The sequence below is a fragment of the Cervus elaphus genome, chromosome 24 (assembly GCF_910594005.1).
Source record: "Cervus elaphus chromosome 24, mCerEla1.1, whole genome shotgun sequence".
NCBI lineage: Eukaryota > Metazoa > Chordata > Mammalia > Artiodactyla > Cervidae > Cervus > Cervus elaphus.
The window spans coordinates 12,195,547-12,215,708 of NC_057838.1; the positions used below are offsets into that span (position 1 = coordinate 12,195,547).

General features: G+C 36.1%; 1 protein-coding gene and 1 pseudogene across 1 annotated transcript; both read right to left on the reverse strand.

The window, feature by feature from the left end:
* Nucleotides 1-5,568: 5,568 nt before the first annotated feature.
* Nucleotides 5,569-6,522, reverse strand: LOC122683202 (olfactory receptor 4A15-like). The gene has a single exon (XM_043886815.1). The coding sequence runs from the start codon at nt 6,520-6,522 to the stop codon at nt 5,569-5,571; it is 954 nt and encodes a 317-aa protein (XP_043742750.1).
* A 12,512-nt stretch (nt 6,523-19,034) lies between these two features.
* On the reverse strand, nt 19,035-19,923 carry LOC122683203 (annotated as a pseudogene).
* Between the last annotated feature and the right edge of the window lie 239 nt (nt 19,924-20,162).

Genomic DNA, 20,162 nt, shown 5'->3' on the forward strand with positions numbered 1-20,162 from the left:
ATTGGAAAATTATCCAGAGTTGGCTTCAAGAATACACAGTTGATGTGGTTGATAAGTCATCAAATTTGAAAGATTTTTTTGAAAATATATTTCAGTATCAAATTCAAAACTTAACTATTATGCTCAACTAACCAGCTTAATTGAACAAACTTTTATAATACTTTTAGTCAAAAATGAAGATGAGCTGAATAATTATTAATTATAATTAGTCAATAACAGTGAAGAGCTGGATAATTAAAGAAATAGGCTTGATTTTGGATTTTTATAAATCATTTGCATGACTATTTCAATATGGCTCATACCTACTAACATAATGGCTTATATTTTACATCTTGGAAGTAACATCAATACCCAAGGAGAAGTCTTCACCCAGATAAAGGAAGATATGAACAGGCATTTGATCAACAGTGACCAAGAAAGCACTTCACTGAGCTGTTAAAACAATTAGTCCCCAAGCTGCTGGTTCAAGATAAAATTCACCTAGGAATCATGCTCCAGAGAACTGAGAGATATTTTCAGTGCATGGTATATTTTCAGAGGCTTCCCCTGTCCTGTCACCTTAGGAGAGTCATTCTAGTAACAAAGAATAGTGACTTATTTATAGCAAATATATACGTTTATATAAACAGCTATTTATTTTCAACTAATCAGTATATATTTGCAATTCTCAAATGCAGGATGGCACTGGAGTGAAGTTAAAAATATTAAGTCTAAAATATTAAGTTAATTAATTAATTAAGTTAATTAATATTAAGTTAAAAATATTAAGTATAGCAGATGTATGTAATGAGATTATTGCTAATTTCATTTAATTTAGATAACACCTGCATACAAAATTCAGATTTTATATGCAGATATTCTGCATACAAAATCTATAAATTAGTTTCCATTTAACTTAGATAACATCTAAGCATAGGTACATCTAAGCATCTGGTTATTTTCTTACCAGTAAGTAATAAAATATAAAGAACTTATCCTTTATTTAGAAAAGCTATTTTATATGAGCCAGATTACAGTGAACTAATTCTGACTCAGAGCTGGAGACATAGTATATGCATAGGTATAATTCTCTATGATCTTCCCTGCAGAGTGCAAAGAGCTACTTATGCTTTCTGCTTATGTGAAGGAGGTAAAAGAATTTGCTAGATCATATCAAAGAAGCAGAATTTACATGTTCCAGTAAAAGTAAGACACTGGAAACGTAACTGCCATTGTGACTCAAAATCTGTAATAATCCTTGATAATTCCCTATTAGCTACATTTATACTCAAACCAGAAAATTAAATATAAATAGAGTGATAGCATCTGTTACCTGCAGAAGCAAGAATGTTTGTCTTGTAATAAGCATTTCAATACAAACCACAAGAAGAGTTAGAAAGATATAAAATGCATGTGTTTAACAACATTAGAGAACTAGCAAGGGGTCCATATATTGTGGGGCCATTACTTTGAAAAGAAGCCAGAGTTAAACCCTGTATTTAACATCCTCTTTTCACTAAAGATATGGGCTAATTCTGAAAACTACACAAGAAAGCCTGAAAAGGGTGAGTTGAAATTCATACAAATGCCTTTCTCTTGGGACAATAAATGGGATTCAAGGTCTGTCAATAAGAATAGGACTTTGAAAATATCCAGTTGTGTTTTTTTTGTTTGTTTGTTTGTTTTTTTACTTTTTTATTCCCATAGAACGAAAACAGATCCAGGAGATAGATCCAAAAGCTCTTACTGTGATTTATGTCAAAGTGTGTCCTGCCTGTGATTTCCTCTAGGAATTTTGCAGTGTCTCATCTTACATTTAGGTCTTTAATCCCTTTGGGGTTTATTTTGTATATGGTGTAAGAGAATGTTGTTGAAGAGACTCTCTTTTCCCCATTGTATTTCCCTGCCTCTTTAGAGACAGCCATGCAAAATTATGGAGGAAATACCTCCACTATACGACTGAGTTAGAGAATGTGACATTTGTGAGAAGTAACATGAGTTGGAGTATTGTAGTCAGAGAAGCTCTGATTTATAAACAGTTATGTAACAATGAAAGATGACCTAACATTCTCCACTTGCAGAGAGGAAGAATGCAAGTATCTCCCATTTTACTAAAATTCACGTTAGTCAATTCCTTTTTATGAAGACATACATTAGAACTTATTTTCACTATAAGGAAAGAAATAAGAAGGATTTTTTGTTTTAAAAATATCTATTCTAATACTAATGGTGGACTTTTGTAAGACTGCAGAGGCATACATTTGTCATTCAAAATAAAGAAAAAGCTTGTAGTGCAGAAATACATGGCAACAAGTCAGAGAAAACTACAACACATTGACATCACCTTCTTGAAGGACAAAGTGAATCATTAAGAGTGAAGAAAATTTCTCATCTATAGACCTAAACATACCACAGAAAATCCTGTCTCATTTGCAAGAAACTAGGACTGATCTTTAAAGACATGGATTGGATATTTGTAGCTGAGATTTTATAAAGGACCCACATTGTAGTGTAACTGTTCCTGACACCCTTTAAGGGGAAGCACGTGGGTTGCTATTCAGTGGCTCAGTCGTGTCTGACTCTTGGCGACCCCATGGACTGCAGCATGACATGCTTCCCTGTCCTTCACTATCTCCCACAGTTTGCTCAAACTCTTGTCCATTGAGTCAGTGATGCCATCCAACCATCTCATCCTCTGTCATCCTCTCCTCCTGCCCTCAGTCTTTCCCAGCAAGGTGTTTTCCAGGGAGCTTCAGCTTCAGCATCAGTCCTTCCAATGAATATTCAGTGTTGATTTCTTTTAGGATTGACAGGCTTGATCTCCTTTCAGTCCAAGGGCCTTTCAAGAGTCTTTTCTCCAGCACCACAGTTCAAAAGCATCAGTTCTTCAGTGCTCAGTTTCACAGGGCCTCTCTTCTAAGCAAACATGAGAGAGTGGGCTCTGGCGAACTTTCTATTTTTATTAGGACATCAATTGTATATGATTAGATCCTTACTTTTGTGATCTCAAGATGTACCAGCTGTTCTAATCCCAACTGTTCAAGGCTCTCCAACCTGTGTATCAAGTATAGGAATGAAGAAACTTGTTTAGATGACTTCAGCCTCTGCCCATTTCTAACTAAAACCTCAAGAAAGATGCTGAGACTGAAGTAGCCAATTGATCTGATCAAATTCCAGACCCACTGAAAACACCTGAAACAATAAAGTGAATGTTACTGTTTTAAACCACTCAATTTTGCTGTGATGTTTTATATGATAATGGTATCGGAAACACTGCAGTAATTTAAGCACTATAGTACTGGTTCATGGATATTAGAGGAACAACATGGACAGCTAAGAAATAGAATAATGTGTATGTATATATGTATGAAGTTAGTGGTATTGCAAGGTAGTCAAGAAAAGAATTATTATTCAGTAAATGTACTGGCAAGATTTATTTATCCTTATGCTAAGAAAGGAAAGTATATGTCCATCTCACACCATATCTGAAATGTATATCTTACGCGACTTTAAAGACATAAATATGAAAAAAAACTTTAACATATTTAAAGAATTTTTTTTTTAATACAAAGAGCAGTTAAGGACTTGAGAAGTACATGCAAAGATATTTTTCATTGAGTCCAGTTTCCTTATCTGTATGTTCCTCACTCTAGTGAGCATGGTCAAATCCACATGTCAGCTCCCTCAAATATGATTATTTTTGAAGTAGTTAATTCACTCTATTAGAGTCCTTTCTAATTAAAAGATCTAGTGCACTTTTTATTTCCTTCACTGAGGAATAAATGAAATTATATAACTGGCATTAGTTCAATATGTGTCAATAATCGGAGGCATTAACATCGCTAAGTACACTAAGTAAATGCAGTTAGAAATTGATAAAAGGATAAAGGCAGATTGAATACCTTAGTATTAAGTTGTGGGTTGAATTCTAAGAAGAATGGTACAATGAACCTTAAAGAACCTTAAAGAATGATCGTTGTGAGACCTCCCTCGTGGTCCAGGGGTTAAGAATCCACCTTCTAATGCAGGTTTGATCCAGCATGCTACAGGGCAACTAAGCCTGCAAGTACTGAGCCTGCACAATGGAGCCTGCGTGCTAGGTCACTTCAGCCGTGTCCATCTTTTTGTGACACTATGGACTGTAGCCCAGCAGGCTCCTCTGTCCATGTATTCTTTAGGCAAGAATACTGGAGTGTGTTACCATTTCCTTCTCCAGAGGATCTTTCTGATCCAGGGATCAACCCAGGTGTTTTATGTCTCCTGCATTGGCAGGCATGAGCCTAGGTGCCCCAATTAAAGAAACTCACGGAGCTGCAACAATAGAAGCCCACACACTGCCATGAAAAGGCCACACACCACAAATGAAGGCCCAGCTCAGCCAAAAGAAAAATAAAAAGAATGATGTTTGCTATACAGTATCTTACCCTCCAAACTATCAAAGAATCAAAGAGCTACAGAGAATTGGGAAGACATCCATTATTGGATTAAAAAATCTGTACCCAGATATAGAAAGACTCTGGAATTATATGTGATATGAATGACTTAAAACTGTGTTTCAAGTATCATAGGGCTGTTGATCTAGAGGCACAGAATACAGTTGAAAATTTGACATTTTCAGAATGAACAAAGATCCATCATATACTACCATTTTAATATAAAGTTGACAAAGTTCATTTCTCATGGCTTTATACCTTCTATGAATATGGTCTGTGAAATTTTCAGTAATTAATTTTATTGTTAGATTAACCTATTTAACAAAAATCTGAATTTTTATTTTTTTGTCTCAAGATAGAAGTTTATTTATTTATTTTTCATTTATTTTTATTATTTGGAGGCTAACTACTTTGCAATATTGTAGTGTTTTTTGCCATACAGTGACATGAATCAGCCATGGATTTACATGTGTTCCCTATCCCGATCCCCCCTCCTGCCTCCCTCCCCATCCCATCCCTCTGGGTCTTCCCAGTGCACCAGCCCTGAGCACTTGTCTCATGCATCCAACCTGGGCTGGTGCTCTGTTTCACCCTTGATAGTATACTTGTTTCAATGCTGTTCTCTCTGAACATCCCACCCTTGCCTTCTCCCACAGAGTCCAAAAGTCTGTTCTATGCATCTGTGTCTCTTTTTCTGTTTTGCATATAGTGTTATCGTTACCATCTTTTTTTTTTTTTTTTTCGTTACCATCTTTTAAAATTCCATATATATATGTTAGTATACTGTGTTGGTGTTTATCTTTCTGGCTTACTTCACTCTGTATAATGGGCATAATTTCACTCTCTAATAGAGAATACATTCTACTAGGTCATATTTCTTGGTACTAGGATGGTACAATAACCCACAAATAAGAATGTGAAATAGACACAAAAAATGTTGTCAGTAAAGAATCTTAATACAGTATGACTACATATATAAGAGATTAAATATATGTGATTCTCTTGGTCTCTCAGGACTGTAAAATATTCCACTTACATACAGTTTTATTTATATAGCTGTTTCAGAATAAACAGGCTAAATAAAACAAAGGAAATAATCTTCTAAATAAAACCACTGAAGGTGAAACTATTCCTTGATTCTGTAAAAGAATAACCTTCAGATTCTGTATGATGGATAACTCCCTCTTCCAACTAAAGCCATGTTTTTACTCCAGAGTTTCCTCATGGCATTTTTCATTTCTGAATTTCTCAGGGTGTAGATTAAAGGGTTCAACATGGGAGTTATGAATGTTAAAACAACAATCATGGATTTATCAATGGGAAAGTTGACATTAGGCCTTGCATACAGGAAGATACAAGGAACAAAGAATAAAAGGACCACAGTTATATGGGATGCACAGGTGTAGAAGGCTTTGTGATTCCCTTCCGAACCATGAGTCTTCAGGGAGTGTAGTATGACCCCATAGGACACTAAGAGGATGAAGAAGACAACAGTGCAGATTGCCCCTCCATTAGCTATCATAGAGAGTCCAATGAGGTGGGTATCAGTGCAAGCAAGTTTCAGTAAAGGGTACATGTCACACAGGAAGTTGTCAATGACATTGGGGCCACAGAAAGGGAGCTGATAAATAAAAAGAATTTGAACCAGTGAGTGCAGAAAGCCTCCAGTCCAGGCCACCAGCAGCATGAGGACACATACCCTCCGATTCATGATGATCAAATAATGAAGAGGCTTGCAGATGGCTACATATCGGTCATAGGCCATCACCACCAGAAGAATGACTTCAGCACCAGCAGTTAAATGATCTATAAAGACTTGAGTCATACAAGCCTGGAAGGAAATAGTCTTTTTCTCATGAAGCAAGTCAGTGATCATTTTGGGAGCAATGGCGGTTGAATAGACAGCATCTATAGATGATAAAGAAACCAGAAAAAAATACATAGGGGAACCCAGTGATCTGCTGGCTGTGATGGTCACCATGATAAGGAGATTACCCATTATTGTCACAATGTAGATGAATAAGAATGGAACAAATAGAACTTTTTGCATCTCAGGGTTTTGTGTGAGCCCCAGAAGGACAAACTCAGTCACATTGTTCCTATTTCCCATGTGTCTTGAAGCTGTTGATCAGGTATCAGAGACTGCAAACCGAAGGGCCAGTAATGAATCTGAGATCACAAGTTTTGTGTCAAATATGTGATGCCTTACTGAACAGTTTTCTCCACAGTATCTCACACAGAGTAAGTCTTTAGAACATGACACTTTGTAATGTCCTTCCACAGTACACCATTCATTTTATCAAATTCCTTGCTTCAACTACAGTGATGAAGCTTCAGTGTTCTAATCGAGGAGTATATATGAGTGGGTATATCTGTGAGTTTATATACCAAATGAGGAAAAAGATGCTTTCTCCAGAACATCTCCTATCAAAGACAAGATTTTTTTTTTCATTTTACATATCATTTTTTTTCCTAAGTGCATTTTCACCTTCTGAAATCTATCATGAAAACAATATCATCTGTAATAACTTTCTTTACATACTTACATGAAGTAATACCTAGTCATGGAGCATACAATTATGTGCTAATACACTCAAACGTGTTCAACTCTTGTGACGCTATAGGAGCCTGCCAGTCTCCTCTGTCCATGGGATCCTCCAGGCAAGAATACTAGAGTGGATTGCCATTTCCTTCTCCAGGATAAAATTATAAGTTGAGCTTTTGATAAATACCTTTCTGAATATTATGATTTTCAAAAATCAAGACATAAATCAACCACAAGAGTGAGAGAAACAGGCACATTTTGAATGTTCTTTCAATGCTTATTCATGCTCATGGTTAATTACTCAGTTGTGTTCATCTCTTTTGCGACCCCATGGACTGTAGCCCACCATATTCCTCTGTCCATAGTTTTCTCCAGGCAAGAATATTGGAATGGGTAGTCAGTCCCTTCTCCAAGGGATCTTCCTGACCCAGGGTTTGGACTGGGGTCTCTTGAATTGCAGGTGGATTCTTTGCAGTAAAAGCCACCAGGAAAGCCCTCAATGCTTATTAAATTCTACTTAATTATATTGAATTTCAAAACTCATAAGAGAGCAACTGAACAGAGATAAAATGTATGAAATCTTACTATTCAAGAAAGCACAATAAAATCATCATTTTGCTTGAATATATACACACCCAAACACATAAAAACACACAAACTAAGTAGAGATTTATTACAAGCTACTTGGAAGGAAAAAATCTACAATACATTTTGGAGGGAAAATGGACAGTGCAATTTGTTATAAGCTATTGGAGGGGAAAAAATGGACAGTACAAAACTAAGGGATTGGGTACTATGTAAGCATTTTTCCTACTTTCCAAAAAAGTTTAGAACTGATTATTGCTAGCCAAGCTCAAATAAGAATGACAAAATAAATATTTTAGGCTGAATCCTTTTATAATGGAAAGAATTTGCTACCAAACATCTAGAAATATCATTTGATTTTGCTTAGCTTGGGCTTCCCTGGCTGGGCTAGTGGTAAAGAATCTGCCTGCAAGTGTAGGAGGCTTAAGAGACATGGATTCCATCCCTTGATGGAGAAGACTCCCTGGAGGAGAAAGTGTCAACCCACTCCAATATTCTTACCTGGAGGATCCCATGGACAGAGGAGCCTGGTGGACTATCATTTATAGGGTGGCAATGAGCCAGACATGACTGAGTGTCTGAGCATAAGCTGGAGGCACCTTTGGAAAATCACATCCCAACTCTGATTCTTATTGAAAAGGCAGCATTATTTCCAGACGTGTGAGTTTCCAAATTCTTGTCATTGAAGCCTTTATTGTAAATGGCATGCTAACATTTTTGCTGGTTCATTCTCTTTATATTAATGAGGATGAATTAATATATGTTAGAAGTTATTTGTTTATTAAAGTAGCCAATAGTTTAGTTATTTTGTTCAAATGATACATTCTTATTGTTGTGAGTCTATGTAAAATACAAAACATTCATTCTCACTTAAGTAAAATAAATCGTCTGTTGGGTCTTTCAGATAGGATCCAGGACCAGTTTTTCATGTAATTGTTTTAAATGTGCTCCATTTCAGTATTTACTTTATAGACTGACATTTTTGAAGAACAGGAATTATCTTGTGCCTCTGACAAGACAATTTTTACTCAAACATTAGAGGTAAAATAAAAGTATAAAGAAGAGAAAATAAGATTGAAAAAAAAGCAGATAGAAAGTGGCAAAGACCATGAGCTGAAAATAATATGCTTTGAAATCAGAAAACTGCTTAGTTTGAAGTCACTGAATGAGTAAGGAATAGAGGACTTTCAGATTTCCTAACTGTCCATCTGGAGGTGGAATGAGAGATAACTTCAGTATCAAGATTTATATTATACTTTCGGTCAAAGGAAAATGAGGAAATCAAATTCTGAACTTTAAGAGGCATGGATAGAAAACACCAGCTGCCTAAAGGAGCTCTGGCTTCAGAGTTTTGCCTTTTTGTTTTATGTTGTTGTAGCTGATTAGTTACCAAAATGTGTCTGATTCTTTGCAACCCCATGGAGTATAGCCTGCTAGACTCCTCTGTCCGTGGCATTTCCCAGAATGAATATATTGGAGTGAATTGCCATTTCCTTCTCTAGGGAACCTTCCTAAACCAGGGTTTGAATCTAAGTCTTCTGCTTGGCAGGCAGATTCTTTACAACTGTGCCACTTGGGAAGACTTTCATTGTATAGATATATTATTAAATATCTCCACTCACAATGAGGAAGCTATGTAAGTGTTTGTAATAGAAAATAAATACTCATAGTTCATAGCAGTTGTCTGAGCACTAAGGAGATAACTTCCAGTAGGAGATCCTTTGAGCATTTACACTTGACCTTTTGAGCACTTGCAACATGTATGTGTTTATAGCTGATTTTCTATTGTCATCTGTTGTGTTTGTTGGGTCAGTAAACATGTCTTACTAATAACTATTCCCAGAATCTCAGTGTGCCTTATCCATTTTAAGTGGGCAATGAATATTCAATTATTAAAATATTCTTATGAGCATTAGTATTCTATTGACTCAGAATGATATAAAATTGTAGACTTTATCAATATTTTACTTTAGTAAGACTAAATATATCTGCTTTAAACATTTGTGAGATTCTTTAAATCTCTTAATCAATGAGAACACACATCTTTAAAGAATGCTCAAAAATGCACATTCATGATACCTCTTCCACAAGGATAAATAAAATAAATTAAGTTGAGCTACACGATGCTGAATTCAACAGCATACTATGAAAAAATGAACTATTTATATGGTATGCAAGGATTAAAATTTTGGGAAACACTTTCAATTTAAAGATCTTAGAAATTGCAAACCCTGAAAATTTGAGTTTCAGTCCAGACCCCTTTGCAACATATGATCACAATCTATACTTTAATATGTTTCTATTTAACTGTCTATATAGTAAAGCCTGTTTCCAATGCAAGTAAAAGTTTTAATTTAGTGATTGATCAGTGACCATAAAAATGATGCAGCAAAAAAATTGGAGGTCTTGATAAACATTTAACCAGTTCATCAGATTTTGTTTTAAAAGATGAATTTTAAAGCAACATCAAATTTTTCAAATCAATTTCTTTATAATAAAGGGAAATATACTGCCTGTATACCCTAAATATGATTGAGCATGCTTTGAAGACAAACACAGGAAAGCAATGACGAGGTATCATACATTTCCTACTTCATACATAGTCTTGTTAAGTTTTACTTGGTTTTATGTTTTATAATTTTGCAGGTGCAGCTCTGGATGGCAGTATTGTGCTTTATGGCAACTTGGGATTTAAATTATGGTTTGGACTCCTAACCCTGCAATCCATACTTACTAACTGTGTGACCTGGATCAAGTGCTCAATACCATCTGTGTAATGAGACATAATATCACTTATCACATAGCATGGTTTTAGGGATTCAATACAATAATATAAATAATCTCTATGAAAATGGTCTGACTAGTAATCACTAAATAAAATTAAAAATATGATTTACTATTATTTGTCTCCCCATGTAACTTAACACCATGACTCTATAATTAGTTTTACTTCAGTTTCCCCACAAACCCAACCTTTTGTCTAATTATCCAAAAAATCATTCTTTTTGGATAGGTAGGTCAAATGGGTCATTACCTTTTGTAATTCTGGAAGCTGCACTATTTTCACCATTCACATGACGTTGTGGACATTCCCTTGTCTGTCTTTTTCCATGTCTCATTTTATTCTTTGAAATATATCATTAAAGTTAAATTTAATCTGAGGAATCTTCTTCCCATAATTAAGAGGACAACTGAGTGCATAAAGTGATATGTTCTATTGCATTCATATTAAATTTAAGATTCTAAAAATGAGAAATATTCATGAAATTAATGCACAGAAAGGTATAGATATTGATATTTTATTAAAATTCTGTAAATTGTGTGTGTAAAAATATACATGAATTATATTTCCCCAGATACTAAAATGCACTAACAAATTATAAGTACAGATAAGTGAATCTAGCAAGTAACTCAGTGTCTCTGAGCTCAAGTTTTCACATTGTAAGTTTGTTTGCCTCTGTAAGAAGAGGTCATTAGTTAAATCTAAAAATGTTAATGTGGGTTTCTACAAAAAATGAATAGGAAGCAAATACTGTAGTACATGTTGGCACAAGACATTCATAGGAACGTTATTCATAATTGCCCAGAGGTGGAAACGACCCAAATTCCCAACAACTAATGAATGATTTCCCTGGTGGTTCAGCAGTAAAGAATTCACCTGCCAATGCTGGAAATGCGAGTTTGATCCCTGGGTCGGGAAGATCCCCTAAAAAAGGAAATGGCAACACACTCCAGTATTCTTGCCTGGGAAATTCCATGGACAGAAGAGCCTGGTGGGCTACAGTCCATGGGGTCGCAAAAGATTTGGACACGACTTAGTGACTAAGCAGCAACAATGAATGAATAGACAAATTGTGCTATATATAGAAAATGGGATATTAGTCAGCCTCCACAAAGAAGGACATTCTAATGCATGCTATAACAGGGATGAATCTTGAAAACACATACTAAGTGCAATAAGCCAGACAGAAAAGGCAAATATTTATGATCTGTCTTTTTGAGGCTCCTAGAATAGTCATATTCACAGAGACAGAAAGTTCATCAGTGGTTACCAGGGTTTGTGGAAGAGAGGAGTTCCATTGTTATTATTTAAATGGGTGCAGAGCTTTAGTTCAAATGATGATAAAGTTCTGGAGATGGAGAGTGAAAATGGATGAACAATAATGTGTTAGTTATATTTTACCAAAATAAAAAAGTTATCAATAAATAAAATATTTACACAGAACCAGGATATTTAAAGTGATCATTCACAAGGTAACAGTTTATAAAGAGCTATATTAATCTTTGTATTATCTTAAATATATTGAAATGCAAAATCATTGCTAAATTCTCTAAATTATATAAAGCAATCTTAAAAAAGTTACAAAAAGACCATTTTTATATCACATTATATTGTCATGTTATCTTTCGCTATATGTTTTCTCTATTTCAGCACACATTTAAATACTTCTAAAGAAAAATACTGGATAAATATATCACCTTTTTAATTCAATAATATTTTACAAAAGGAGTAAAAAATGTATGTATTCTACTATACCAGGAGCTTCTGGCATAAAACCTTTGAGGTTATGTGTTAAATCCTGCTTCTTAGAAAGATATATCATTCATTTCAAATAACTCGATTTTGCCCTGTTTGCATAGCATAGAAGAATTTTTGTGAATGCGTTACCTGGGTTTTCTATTTCCTCTTCTGTTATATTTTCAAGTCCAGGCTTCTCCAATTCTGTCTTTGATCCTTGAAGATGAAATTTATTTAAATTAAGATAAATCAAGATTGTCACCCCATCAACACTGCTATGACCACAGAGCAAAGATCAGGGCACACTTGGTCCCTGCAGCTGGAAGTGCTTTGTCACATGGATACATCTCACTGCCTGTACAAAGAATGACCATTTTCAGTGCTTTTAAAATCTTAGTTCAGATTATAGAATTATCCTGAGTTGACTTAGATAATATACATTTGATGTGGTTGATGTCATCAAACTTAAAAGATTTTATTGAAAATGTATTTCAGTACCAAATTTAAAACTTCACTATTATATTCAACTAGCCAGATTAATTTATCAAACTTTTGATAATAATTTAGTCAATAATGTGAAGAGCTGGGTAATTAAAGAAATAGGCTTTATTTTGGATTTTTACAAAGCCTTTATATGACTATATTAATATGATTCACACCTGCTAAGGCAATGAGTTATATTTATATCTTGGCAGTAATATCAATACCCACGGAGAAGTCTTCTCTCAGGGAAAGGTAGACATGAATGAGCATTTAATCAACAATGAACAAGAAAGCACTTCACTGAGCTGTTAAAACAATTAGTCCCTAAGCTGCTGGTTCAAGATAAAATTCACCTAGGAATCATGCTCCAGAGAACTGAGAGATCCTTCTAGTGCATGGTATATTTTCAGATGCTTCTCCTGGTCAATGACCTTTGGAGAACCAACTGGAAAAACATCATCCTAATAGCAAAGAGTAAGTGATTCATTAAGAGTGAAGACCTAAGTTTCTGAAAACAACTATTCTTTATTTTCAATTAATCAGTGTATATTTGAAATTCTCAAATCCAAGGTAACACTGGAGTAAAGTTAGAAAGATTAAGCTTTTGTGTATGGCAGACCTGTGTAATGTTATTGTAGTTCAGTTGCTCAGTCGTGTCTGACTCTTTGTGGCCCCATGAACTGCAGCACACCTTGCTTTCCTGTCCTTCACCATCTCCCAGAGCTTGCTCAAACTCTTGTCCATTGAGTTGGTGATGTCTTCCAATCATCTTGTCCTCTGTTGTCCCCTTCTCTTCATGTCCTCAATCTTTGCCAGCATCAGGGGCTTTCCCAATGAGCTCTTCACATGAGGTGGCCAAAGTATTGGATCTCTGGCTTCATCATCAGCCCTTCCAATAAACATTCAGGGTTGATTTCCTTTAAGATTGACTGATTTGCTCTTCTTGCCATCCAAGGGACTCTCTAGAGTCATCTCCAGCAACACAGTTCAAAAGCATCATTTCTTGATTGCTCAGCCTTCTTTATGGTTCAACTCCCACATCAGTACATGACTACTGGAAAAACTATAGCTTTGACTAGATGAAACTATTGCTGCCATGCTTATTTAAATTTTACACAGAGTACATCATGAAAGATACTGGGATCAAGACTGATGGTAGAAATATCAATAAGCTCAGATATGCAGATGACACCACCCTGATAGCTGAAAGCAAAGAAGAACTAAAGAACCTCTTGATGAAAGTGAAAGAGGAGACTGAAACAGTTGGCTTAAAATTCAACATTCAAAAAACTAAGATCATGGCATCCAGTTCCATCACTTCATAGCAAATATATGGGGAAACAATGGAAACAGGGACAGGCTTTATTTGATTGGGCTCCAAAATCACTGAAGATGGTGACTGCAACCATGTATTTAAAAGACGCTTGCTCCTTGGAAGAAAAGCTATGACCAACATAGATAGCATATTAAAAAGCAGAGACTACTTTGCCAACAAAGGTCTGTCTAGTCAAAGCTATGGTCTTTCAGGAGTCATGTATGGATCTGAGAGCTGGACAATAAAGAATGCTGAGCACCGAAGAATTGATGCTTTTGAACTGTGGTGTTGGAGAAGACACTTGAGAGTCCCTTGGACTACAAGATCAAAACAGTCAATCCTAAAGGAAATCAGTCCTGACTATTCATTGGCAGGACGGTGCTGAAACTGAAGCTCCAATACTTTGGCCACCTGATGCCAAGAACTGACTCATTTGAAAAGAGCCTGATGCTGGGAAAGATTGAAGGCAGGAGGAGAAGGGGATGACAGAAGATGAGATGGTTGGATGGCATCACTGACTCAATGGACATGAGTTTGAACAAGCTCCAGGAATTGATGATGGACAGGAAAGCCTGGTATGCTGCAGTCCATGGGGTCACAAAGAGCCGGACACGACCGAGCACTGAACTGACTGAAGACGGACATTTGTCAGCAAAATGATGTCACTGCTTTTTAATACACAGTCTACGTTTGTCATGCCACATGCTGTGCCCTCCGGGATTGCTGTGGCAAGTATCCCTGTCCCCGAGGCAGGCCACTGCTCACCTCTGCCTCCGCAAGAGACATTGAAACACTCAAAGGCATGTCTGGCTTTGGAGAGTTCTGACAAAGCAGAGTCCACTGGAGAAGGGAATGGTAAACCACTTTAGCACTGGAAACCCCGTGAACAGCATGAAAAGGCAGACAGATGTGACACTGATAGGTGAACTCCCCAGGTCAGTACGTGAGCAATATGCTACTGGGGAAGAGATATAGCTCCAGAAAGATTAAATAGTTCAAGAAAGAATAAAGAGGCTGAGCCAAAGTGGAAACAATGCCCAGTTGTGGAGATGTGTCTGGTGGTGAAAGCAAATTCTGATGCTGTAAAGAACAATATTGCATAGGAACCTGGAATGTTAGGTCCATAAATCAAGGTAAATTGGAAGTGGTCGAACAGGAGATGGCAAGAGTGAACATTGACATTTTAGTAATCAGTGAACTAAAATGGACCAGAGTAGTTGAATTTAATTCAGGTGACTATTATATCTAACACTGTGGGCAAGAATCCTTTAGAAGAAATGGAGTAGCCTTCAGAGTCAACAAAAGAGTCTGAAATGTAGCACCTGGTTACAATGTCAAAAATAACATAATATTCTCTGTTTACTTCCAAGGCAGATCATTAAATACCACAGTAATCCATGCCTATTAACCAACCACTAACACCAAAGAAGCTGAAGTTGAATGGTTCTATGAAGACCTACAAGACCTTCTAGAACTAAACCCAAAAAAGATGTCCTTTTCATCATAGGGGACAGGAATGCAAAAGTAGGAAGTCAAGAGATACATGGAGTAACAGGTAGGTTTAGCCTTGGAGTACAAAGTGAAGCAGAGTAAAGGCTAACAGATATTTGCCAAGAGAATGCACTGGTCATAGCAAACACCATCTTCCAATAACACAAGAGTCCATACTACATATGAATCATCAATACTGAAATCAGTTCGATTATATTCTTTGCAGTCAAAGATGGAGAAGCTCTATACAGTCAGCAAAAAAAAAAAAAAAAAACACAGGATCTGACTGTGGTTCATGTCATGAGCTTCTTACTGCAAAAATCAGACTTAAATTGAAGATAATAGGGAAAACCACTAGTCCATTAAGGTATGACCTAAATCAAAACCTTATAATTATACAGTGAAAGTGGCAAATAGATTCAAGGGATTAGGTCTGACAGACAGAGTGCCTGAAGAACTATGGACGGAGCATCATAACATTGTACAGGAGGCTGTGTTCAAAACCATCCTCAAGAAAAAGAAAGGAAAAAAGGCAAAATGGTTGTCTGAGGAGGCCTTAGAAATAGCTAAGTAAAGCAGAGAAGTGAAAGGCAAAAAAGCAAAGACATACCCATCTGAATGCAGAATTTCAAAGCATAGCAAGGAGAGATAAGAAAGCCTTCTGAAGTGTTTAATGCAAATAAATAAAGGAAAATAATAGAATAGGAAAGACTAGGGACCTCTTCAAGAAAATTAGAGACACCAAGGAAACATTTCATGCAAGATGGGCACAATAAAGGACAGAAATGATATGGACCTAAAAGAAGCAGAAGATATTAAGAAGAAGTGGAAGTAATACACAGAAGAATTATATAAAAAAAAAATCTTATACAAATTATACAAAAAAAGTAAGTGACAGAACTAGAAGTCTGTTTCTGTTGTTTCACTTCCAAGTTCTTAGGTGACTGATTTAAGAGTTTATCACAGTCTTTTGGACTCTGTGGGAGAGGGCGAGGGTGGGATGATATGGGAGAATGGCATTGAAACATGTAAATTATCATATGTGAAACAAATCGCCAGTCCAGGTTCGACGCATGATACAGGATGCTCGGGGATGGAGCACTGGGATGACCCAGAGGGATGGGATGACGAGGGCGGAGGGAGGGGGTTTCAGGATGGGGAACACATGTACACCCATGGCAGATTCAAGTAAACGTATGGCAAAACCAATACAATGTTATAAAGTAAAATTAATTAATTAATTAATTTTTAAAAAAGAGAGTTCATCAAAATCAGAAATCTCCAGAAAGTGTTGGACATCTTTCACTATAAGCAGAATAACTATCCTGAATTTCATATTATGTTATAAGTGAGTTTTCTATGAATTAAAGTACATGGAAACTAGAATTTGAGCTTTTGATACCAATTCCAAGTTCGTGTTTCTTGTCCTGTGTCAGGCCAACAAATTGAGATACAAATTTTTAGGGTAAGGGGTGGCAAATTTCTTCAGAAAGCTAGTAGAATGAGGATATGGTAGACTAGTGTTCAAAAGGACCATCTTGTCTGGGTTGGGGTGCTAGTTTCCTTATAGAATAAAAATAGAGAGGTGAAGGGGTAAAGTAAAAAAGGTGGCGTGTGTGTGCTTAGTCACTCAGTCATGCCTGATTCTTTGTGACCCCAGGAGCTGCAGTCTGCCAGGCTCCACTGTACATGGGGATTCCCTAGGAAAGAATATTGGAGTGGGTTGCCATGCTCTCCTTCAGGAGATCATCCCAACCCAGGGATCAGACCCAGGTCTCCTGCATTGTACGTGGATTCTTTACCATCTGAGCCACCAGGGAAGCCAAAACGGTGACAAGTTGATGCAAATATTTCCTGGTTCTGGCCAGACTACAGAGGATATGCATTATTTTCTTCTTTCTTGCAGTCATTCCCAGGGGGGACTGGTCAGAATGTTTTCTTGAGCTAAATAAATGTAATTTTTCTTAATGTTTAGGCATGGGAGGTAGCATTCCCAGAGATGGACCGTTTCTTTTGTATTCTATTAGCTACAGACAACATCTCTTTAGTGATGTTGTAGCAATAGCAGTAAATATAGCAATAGTAATAACTTGTAATAGTAATAACTTGTAGCAATAGTAATAGAATGCAAAGGTTAAAGTAAAAGAAATAGATCCAATATGGAGTCATATTTGTTCTTTCCTATTATACTTACATTGATTTTAGTGTATCTATATAAAGAAGTAAAGCAATAACCAGGAATGATTCAGCCATAAAAAGGAACAAAATTGGGTCATTTATAGAGACATGGATGGACCTAGAGATTGTCATACACAGTGAAGTACGTCAGAAAGAGAAATGCAAATATTGTATAATAATGTATATATGTAGAATCTGTAAAAAAAAAAAAAAAGATAGAAATGATCTTATTTACAAAACAGAAATAGACACCCAGAAGTAGAGAACAAACATATGGATACTAGGCGGGGAAGGCAGGTGTAGAATGAATTGTGATATTGAGACTGATATATATATATATACTATTGATGCTATAGGTAGAATAATGAGTAATAAGATAGGTAACTAACGAGAACCTACTGCATAGCATAGGGGACTCTACTCAATTCTCTGTGCTGACCTAAATGAGAAGAAACGCGAAGACCAGAGCTATGTGTGTGTACGTGATTCTTTGCGGTACGGCAGAAAGCAGCGCAGCGCTGTAAAGCAGCCATGCGTGCGCCAAGTGGCTTCAAACGTGTCCGACTCTTTGCGACCCTATGGACTGCACACTGCAATACAAATTTAAAAAGAGAATGCTTTTAGATTTACAGAAAAACTGAGGACATATTTCAGAAAATTTCTATATATTCCGCACAATTAAAATTCTTATATTGCTAATGGTTACAATTGGTACAAATTAATAAGCTAGTATTTATACATAAAAATAAAGCAGTGCAAGGAAACTGAGAATTAGTTAGGTCTATATGGACTGGTATGAAAAGATATTCAGAAGGCTAAGTGGTGCAAAGGAAAATTTATACCCAGACACACACACACACATATATATGTATATATACACTTGTAGTTTTGAAATATTAGTTGAATCTCAGAAACTGAGTGACTGCATTTGGAAGTACTGAGGAACATGTTTTGGGATGTGTATGAGGTTTATTCTACTTTAATGTGCCTGGATTCTATATTTAGTCTTCAAAATTATTCACCTTATTGTCAATTTTGATTTAAAAATTAAATACTACACTAAAAAATTCATGTGTAAAGCAAATGAAATAGAAAAAAAGAATGGTCCATATAGCATTAAAATGTTAACTAGTATAGTAATAAGAATGAGGTAAAGTATGAGAATTCAACTTAAAACCAAGAATGAAAAAGTAATGAAAGTAAATGCAGAAGTTAATTAAAAATTAGTGTGCTCTATAAAAATTTCATTGACTAATTCATTAAATTCTATTTATTGATGTCCCAGTGAATGTATTCCACCTCTTTAAGTGCAATCATAAATCAGACATGATAGAGTGTACATTTTAGCAGGGAAACTATCATTATTTATGAAAATATAGTTCATTCTTTAATTTAATTATTATAAATCCTTTAGAAAAAAGGAAAGCTTGCATCACATTTATAAAGACTTCAACATTCCAAATAAATTGGTATTAAGGCTAAAGTAGTTTCTGATGAATAACACACTTATTTAATACTTAATCTCATTGTGTTTCTCCAGAGTTTCTTCATAGCATTAGTCATCTCAGAATTTCTTAGACTGTAAATTAATGGGTTCAGCATGGGGATTATGACTGTGTAAAACACGCTGAATGATTTGTCAAAGGGGAAAGTCTTAGCAGGTCTTGAATACATGAAAATACAGGGGACAAAGAAACAGAAAACCACAGTGATGTGGGAACCACAGGTGTGGAAAGCTTTCCACCTCCCTTCCTGACTCAGGTTCTTCAGAGAGTGCAGGATGACTCCACAGGAGATGAGTAAGTGCAGAAAAACCACAGCAGAGCTCAGTCCTCCATTGGCCACCACTAAGATGCCAATGGCATGGGTATCATTACAGACCAGTTTCAATAAGGGGTACATGTCACACATGTAGTGATCAATGACATTGGGGCCACAGAATGGGAGCCCATAAACAGGACACCACCAAAAGTACAACACACACCCTCTGCCTCATGATGACCAAGTAATGCAGGGGCTTACAGATGGCCACATAGCAGTCACAGGCCATCACCAGCAGAAGGGCGACCTCTGATCCTCCAAAAAGGTGCTCAGTAAAGAGCTGGGTCATACAAAATCGGAAGGATATTGTATTTACTCCAAAGAACAAGTCTGAAATCAATCTGGGGGAAATGGAAGAAGAACAAATTAAATCTATAAATGAAAAGCTAGCAAGAAACTAATACATAGGTGAATTCAGGGTCTTACTGAAAGTTATTGTCACAACAATGAGCAAGTTGCCCATCACAGTCAAAATGTAGACAAGCAAGAACGTAACAAAAAGGACTTTCTGTTCCTTTGGGTTCTGTGTGAGGCCCAGGAGGACAAAGTATGTTACATTGTTCCTTGGCTCCATCTAATCTGGATGGAAGTAATTTACCTACAAAACAAGGGAGAACACTTTAAAAGTATTTTATTTATTTATTTTTTCACTTGGCCCTATTCCCTATGCTCATTTAAAAATAAAACATATATTTATTTTTCAATTGAAAGATAATTGATCTGCAGAATTTTGTTTTCTGTTGAAACTCAATGTGCATTTTAAGTTAACCTTTTTATTAATCCATTCAATTAAAACAATGTATATGGAGTTTC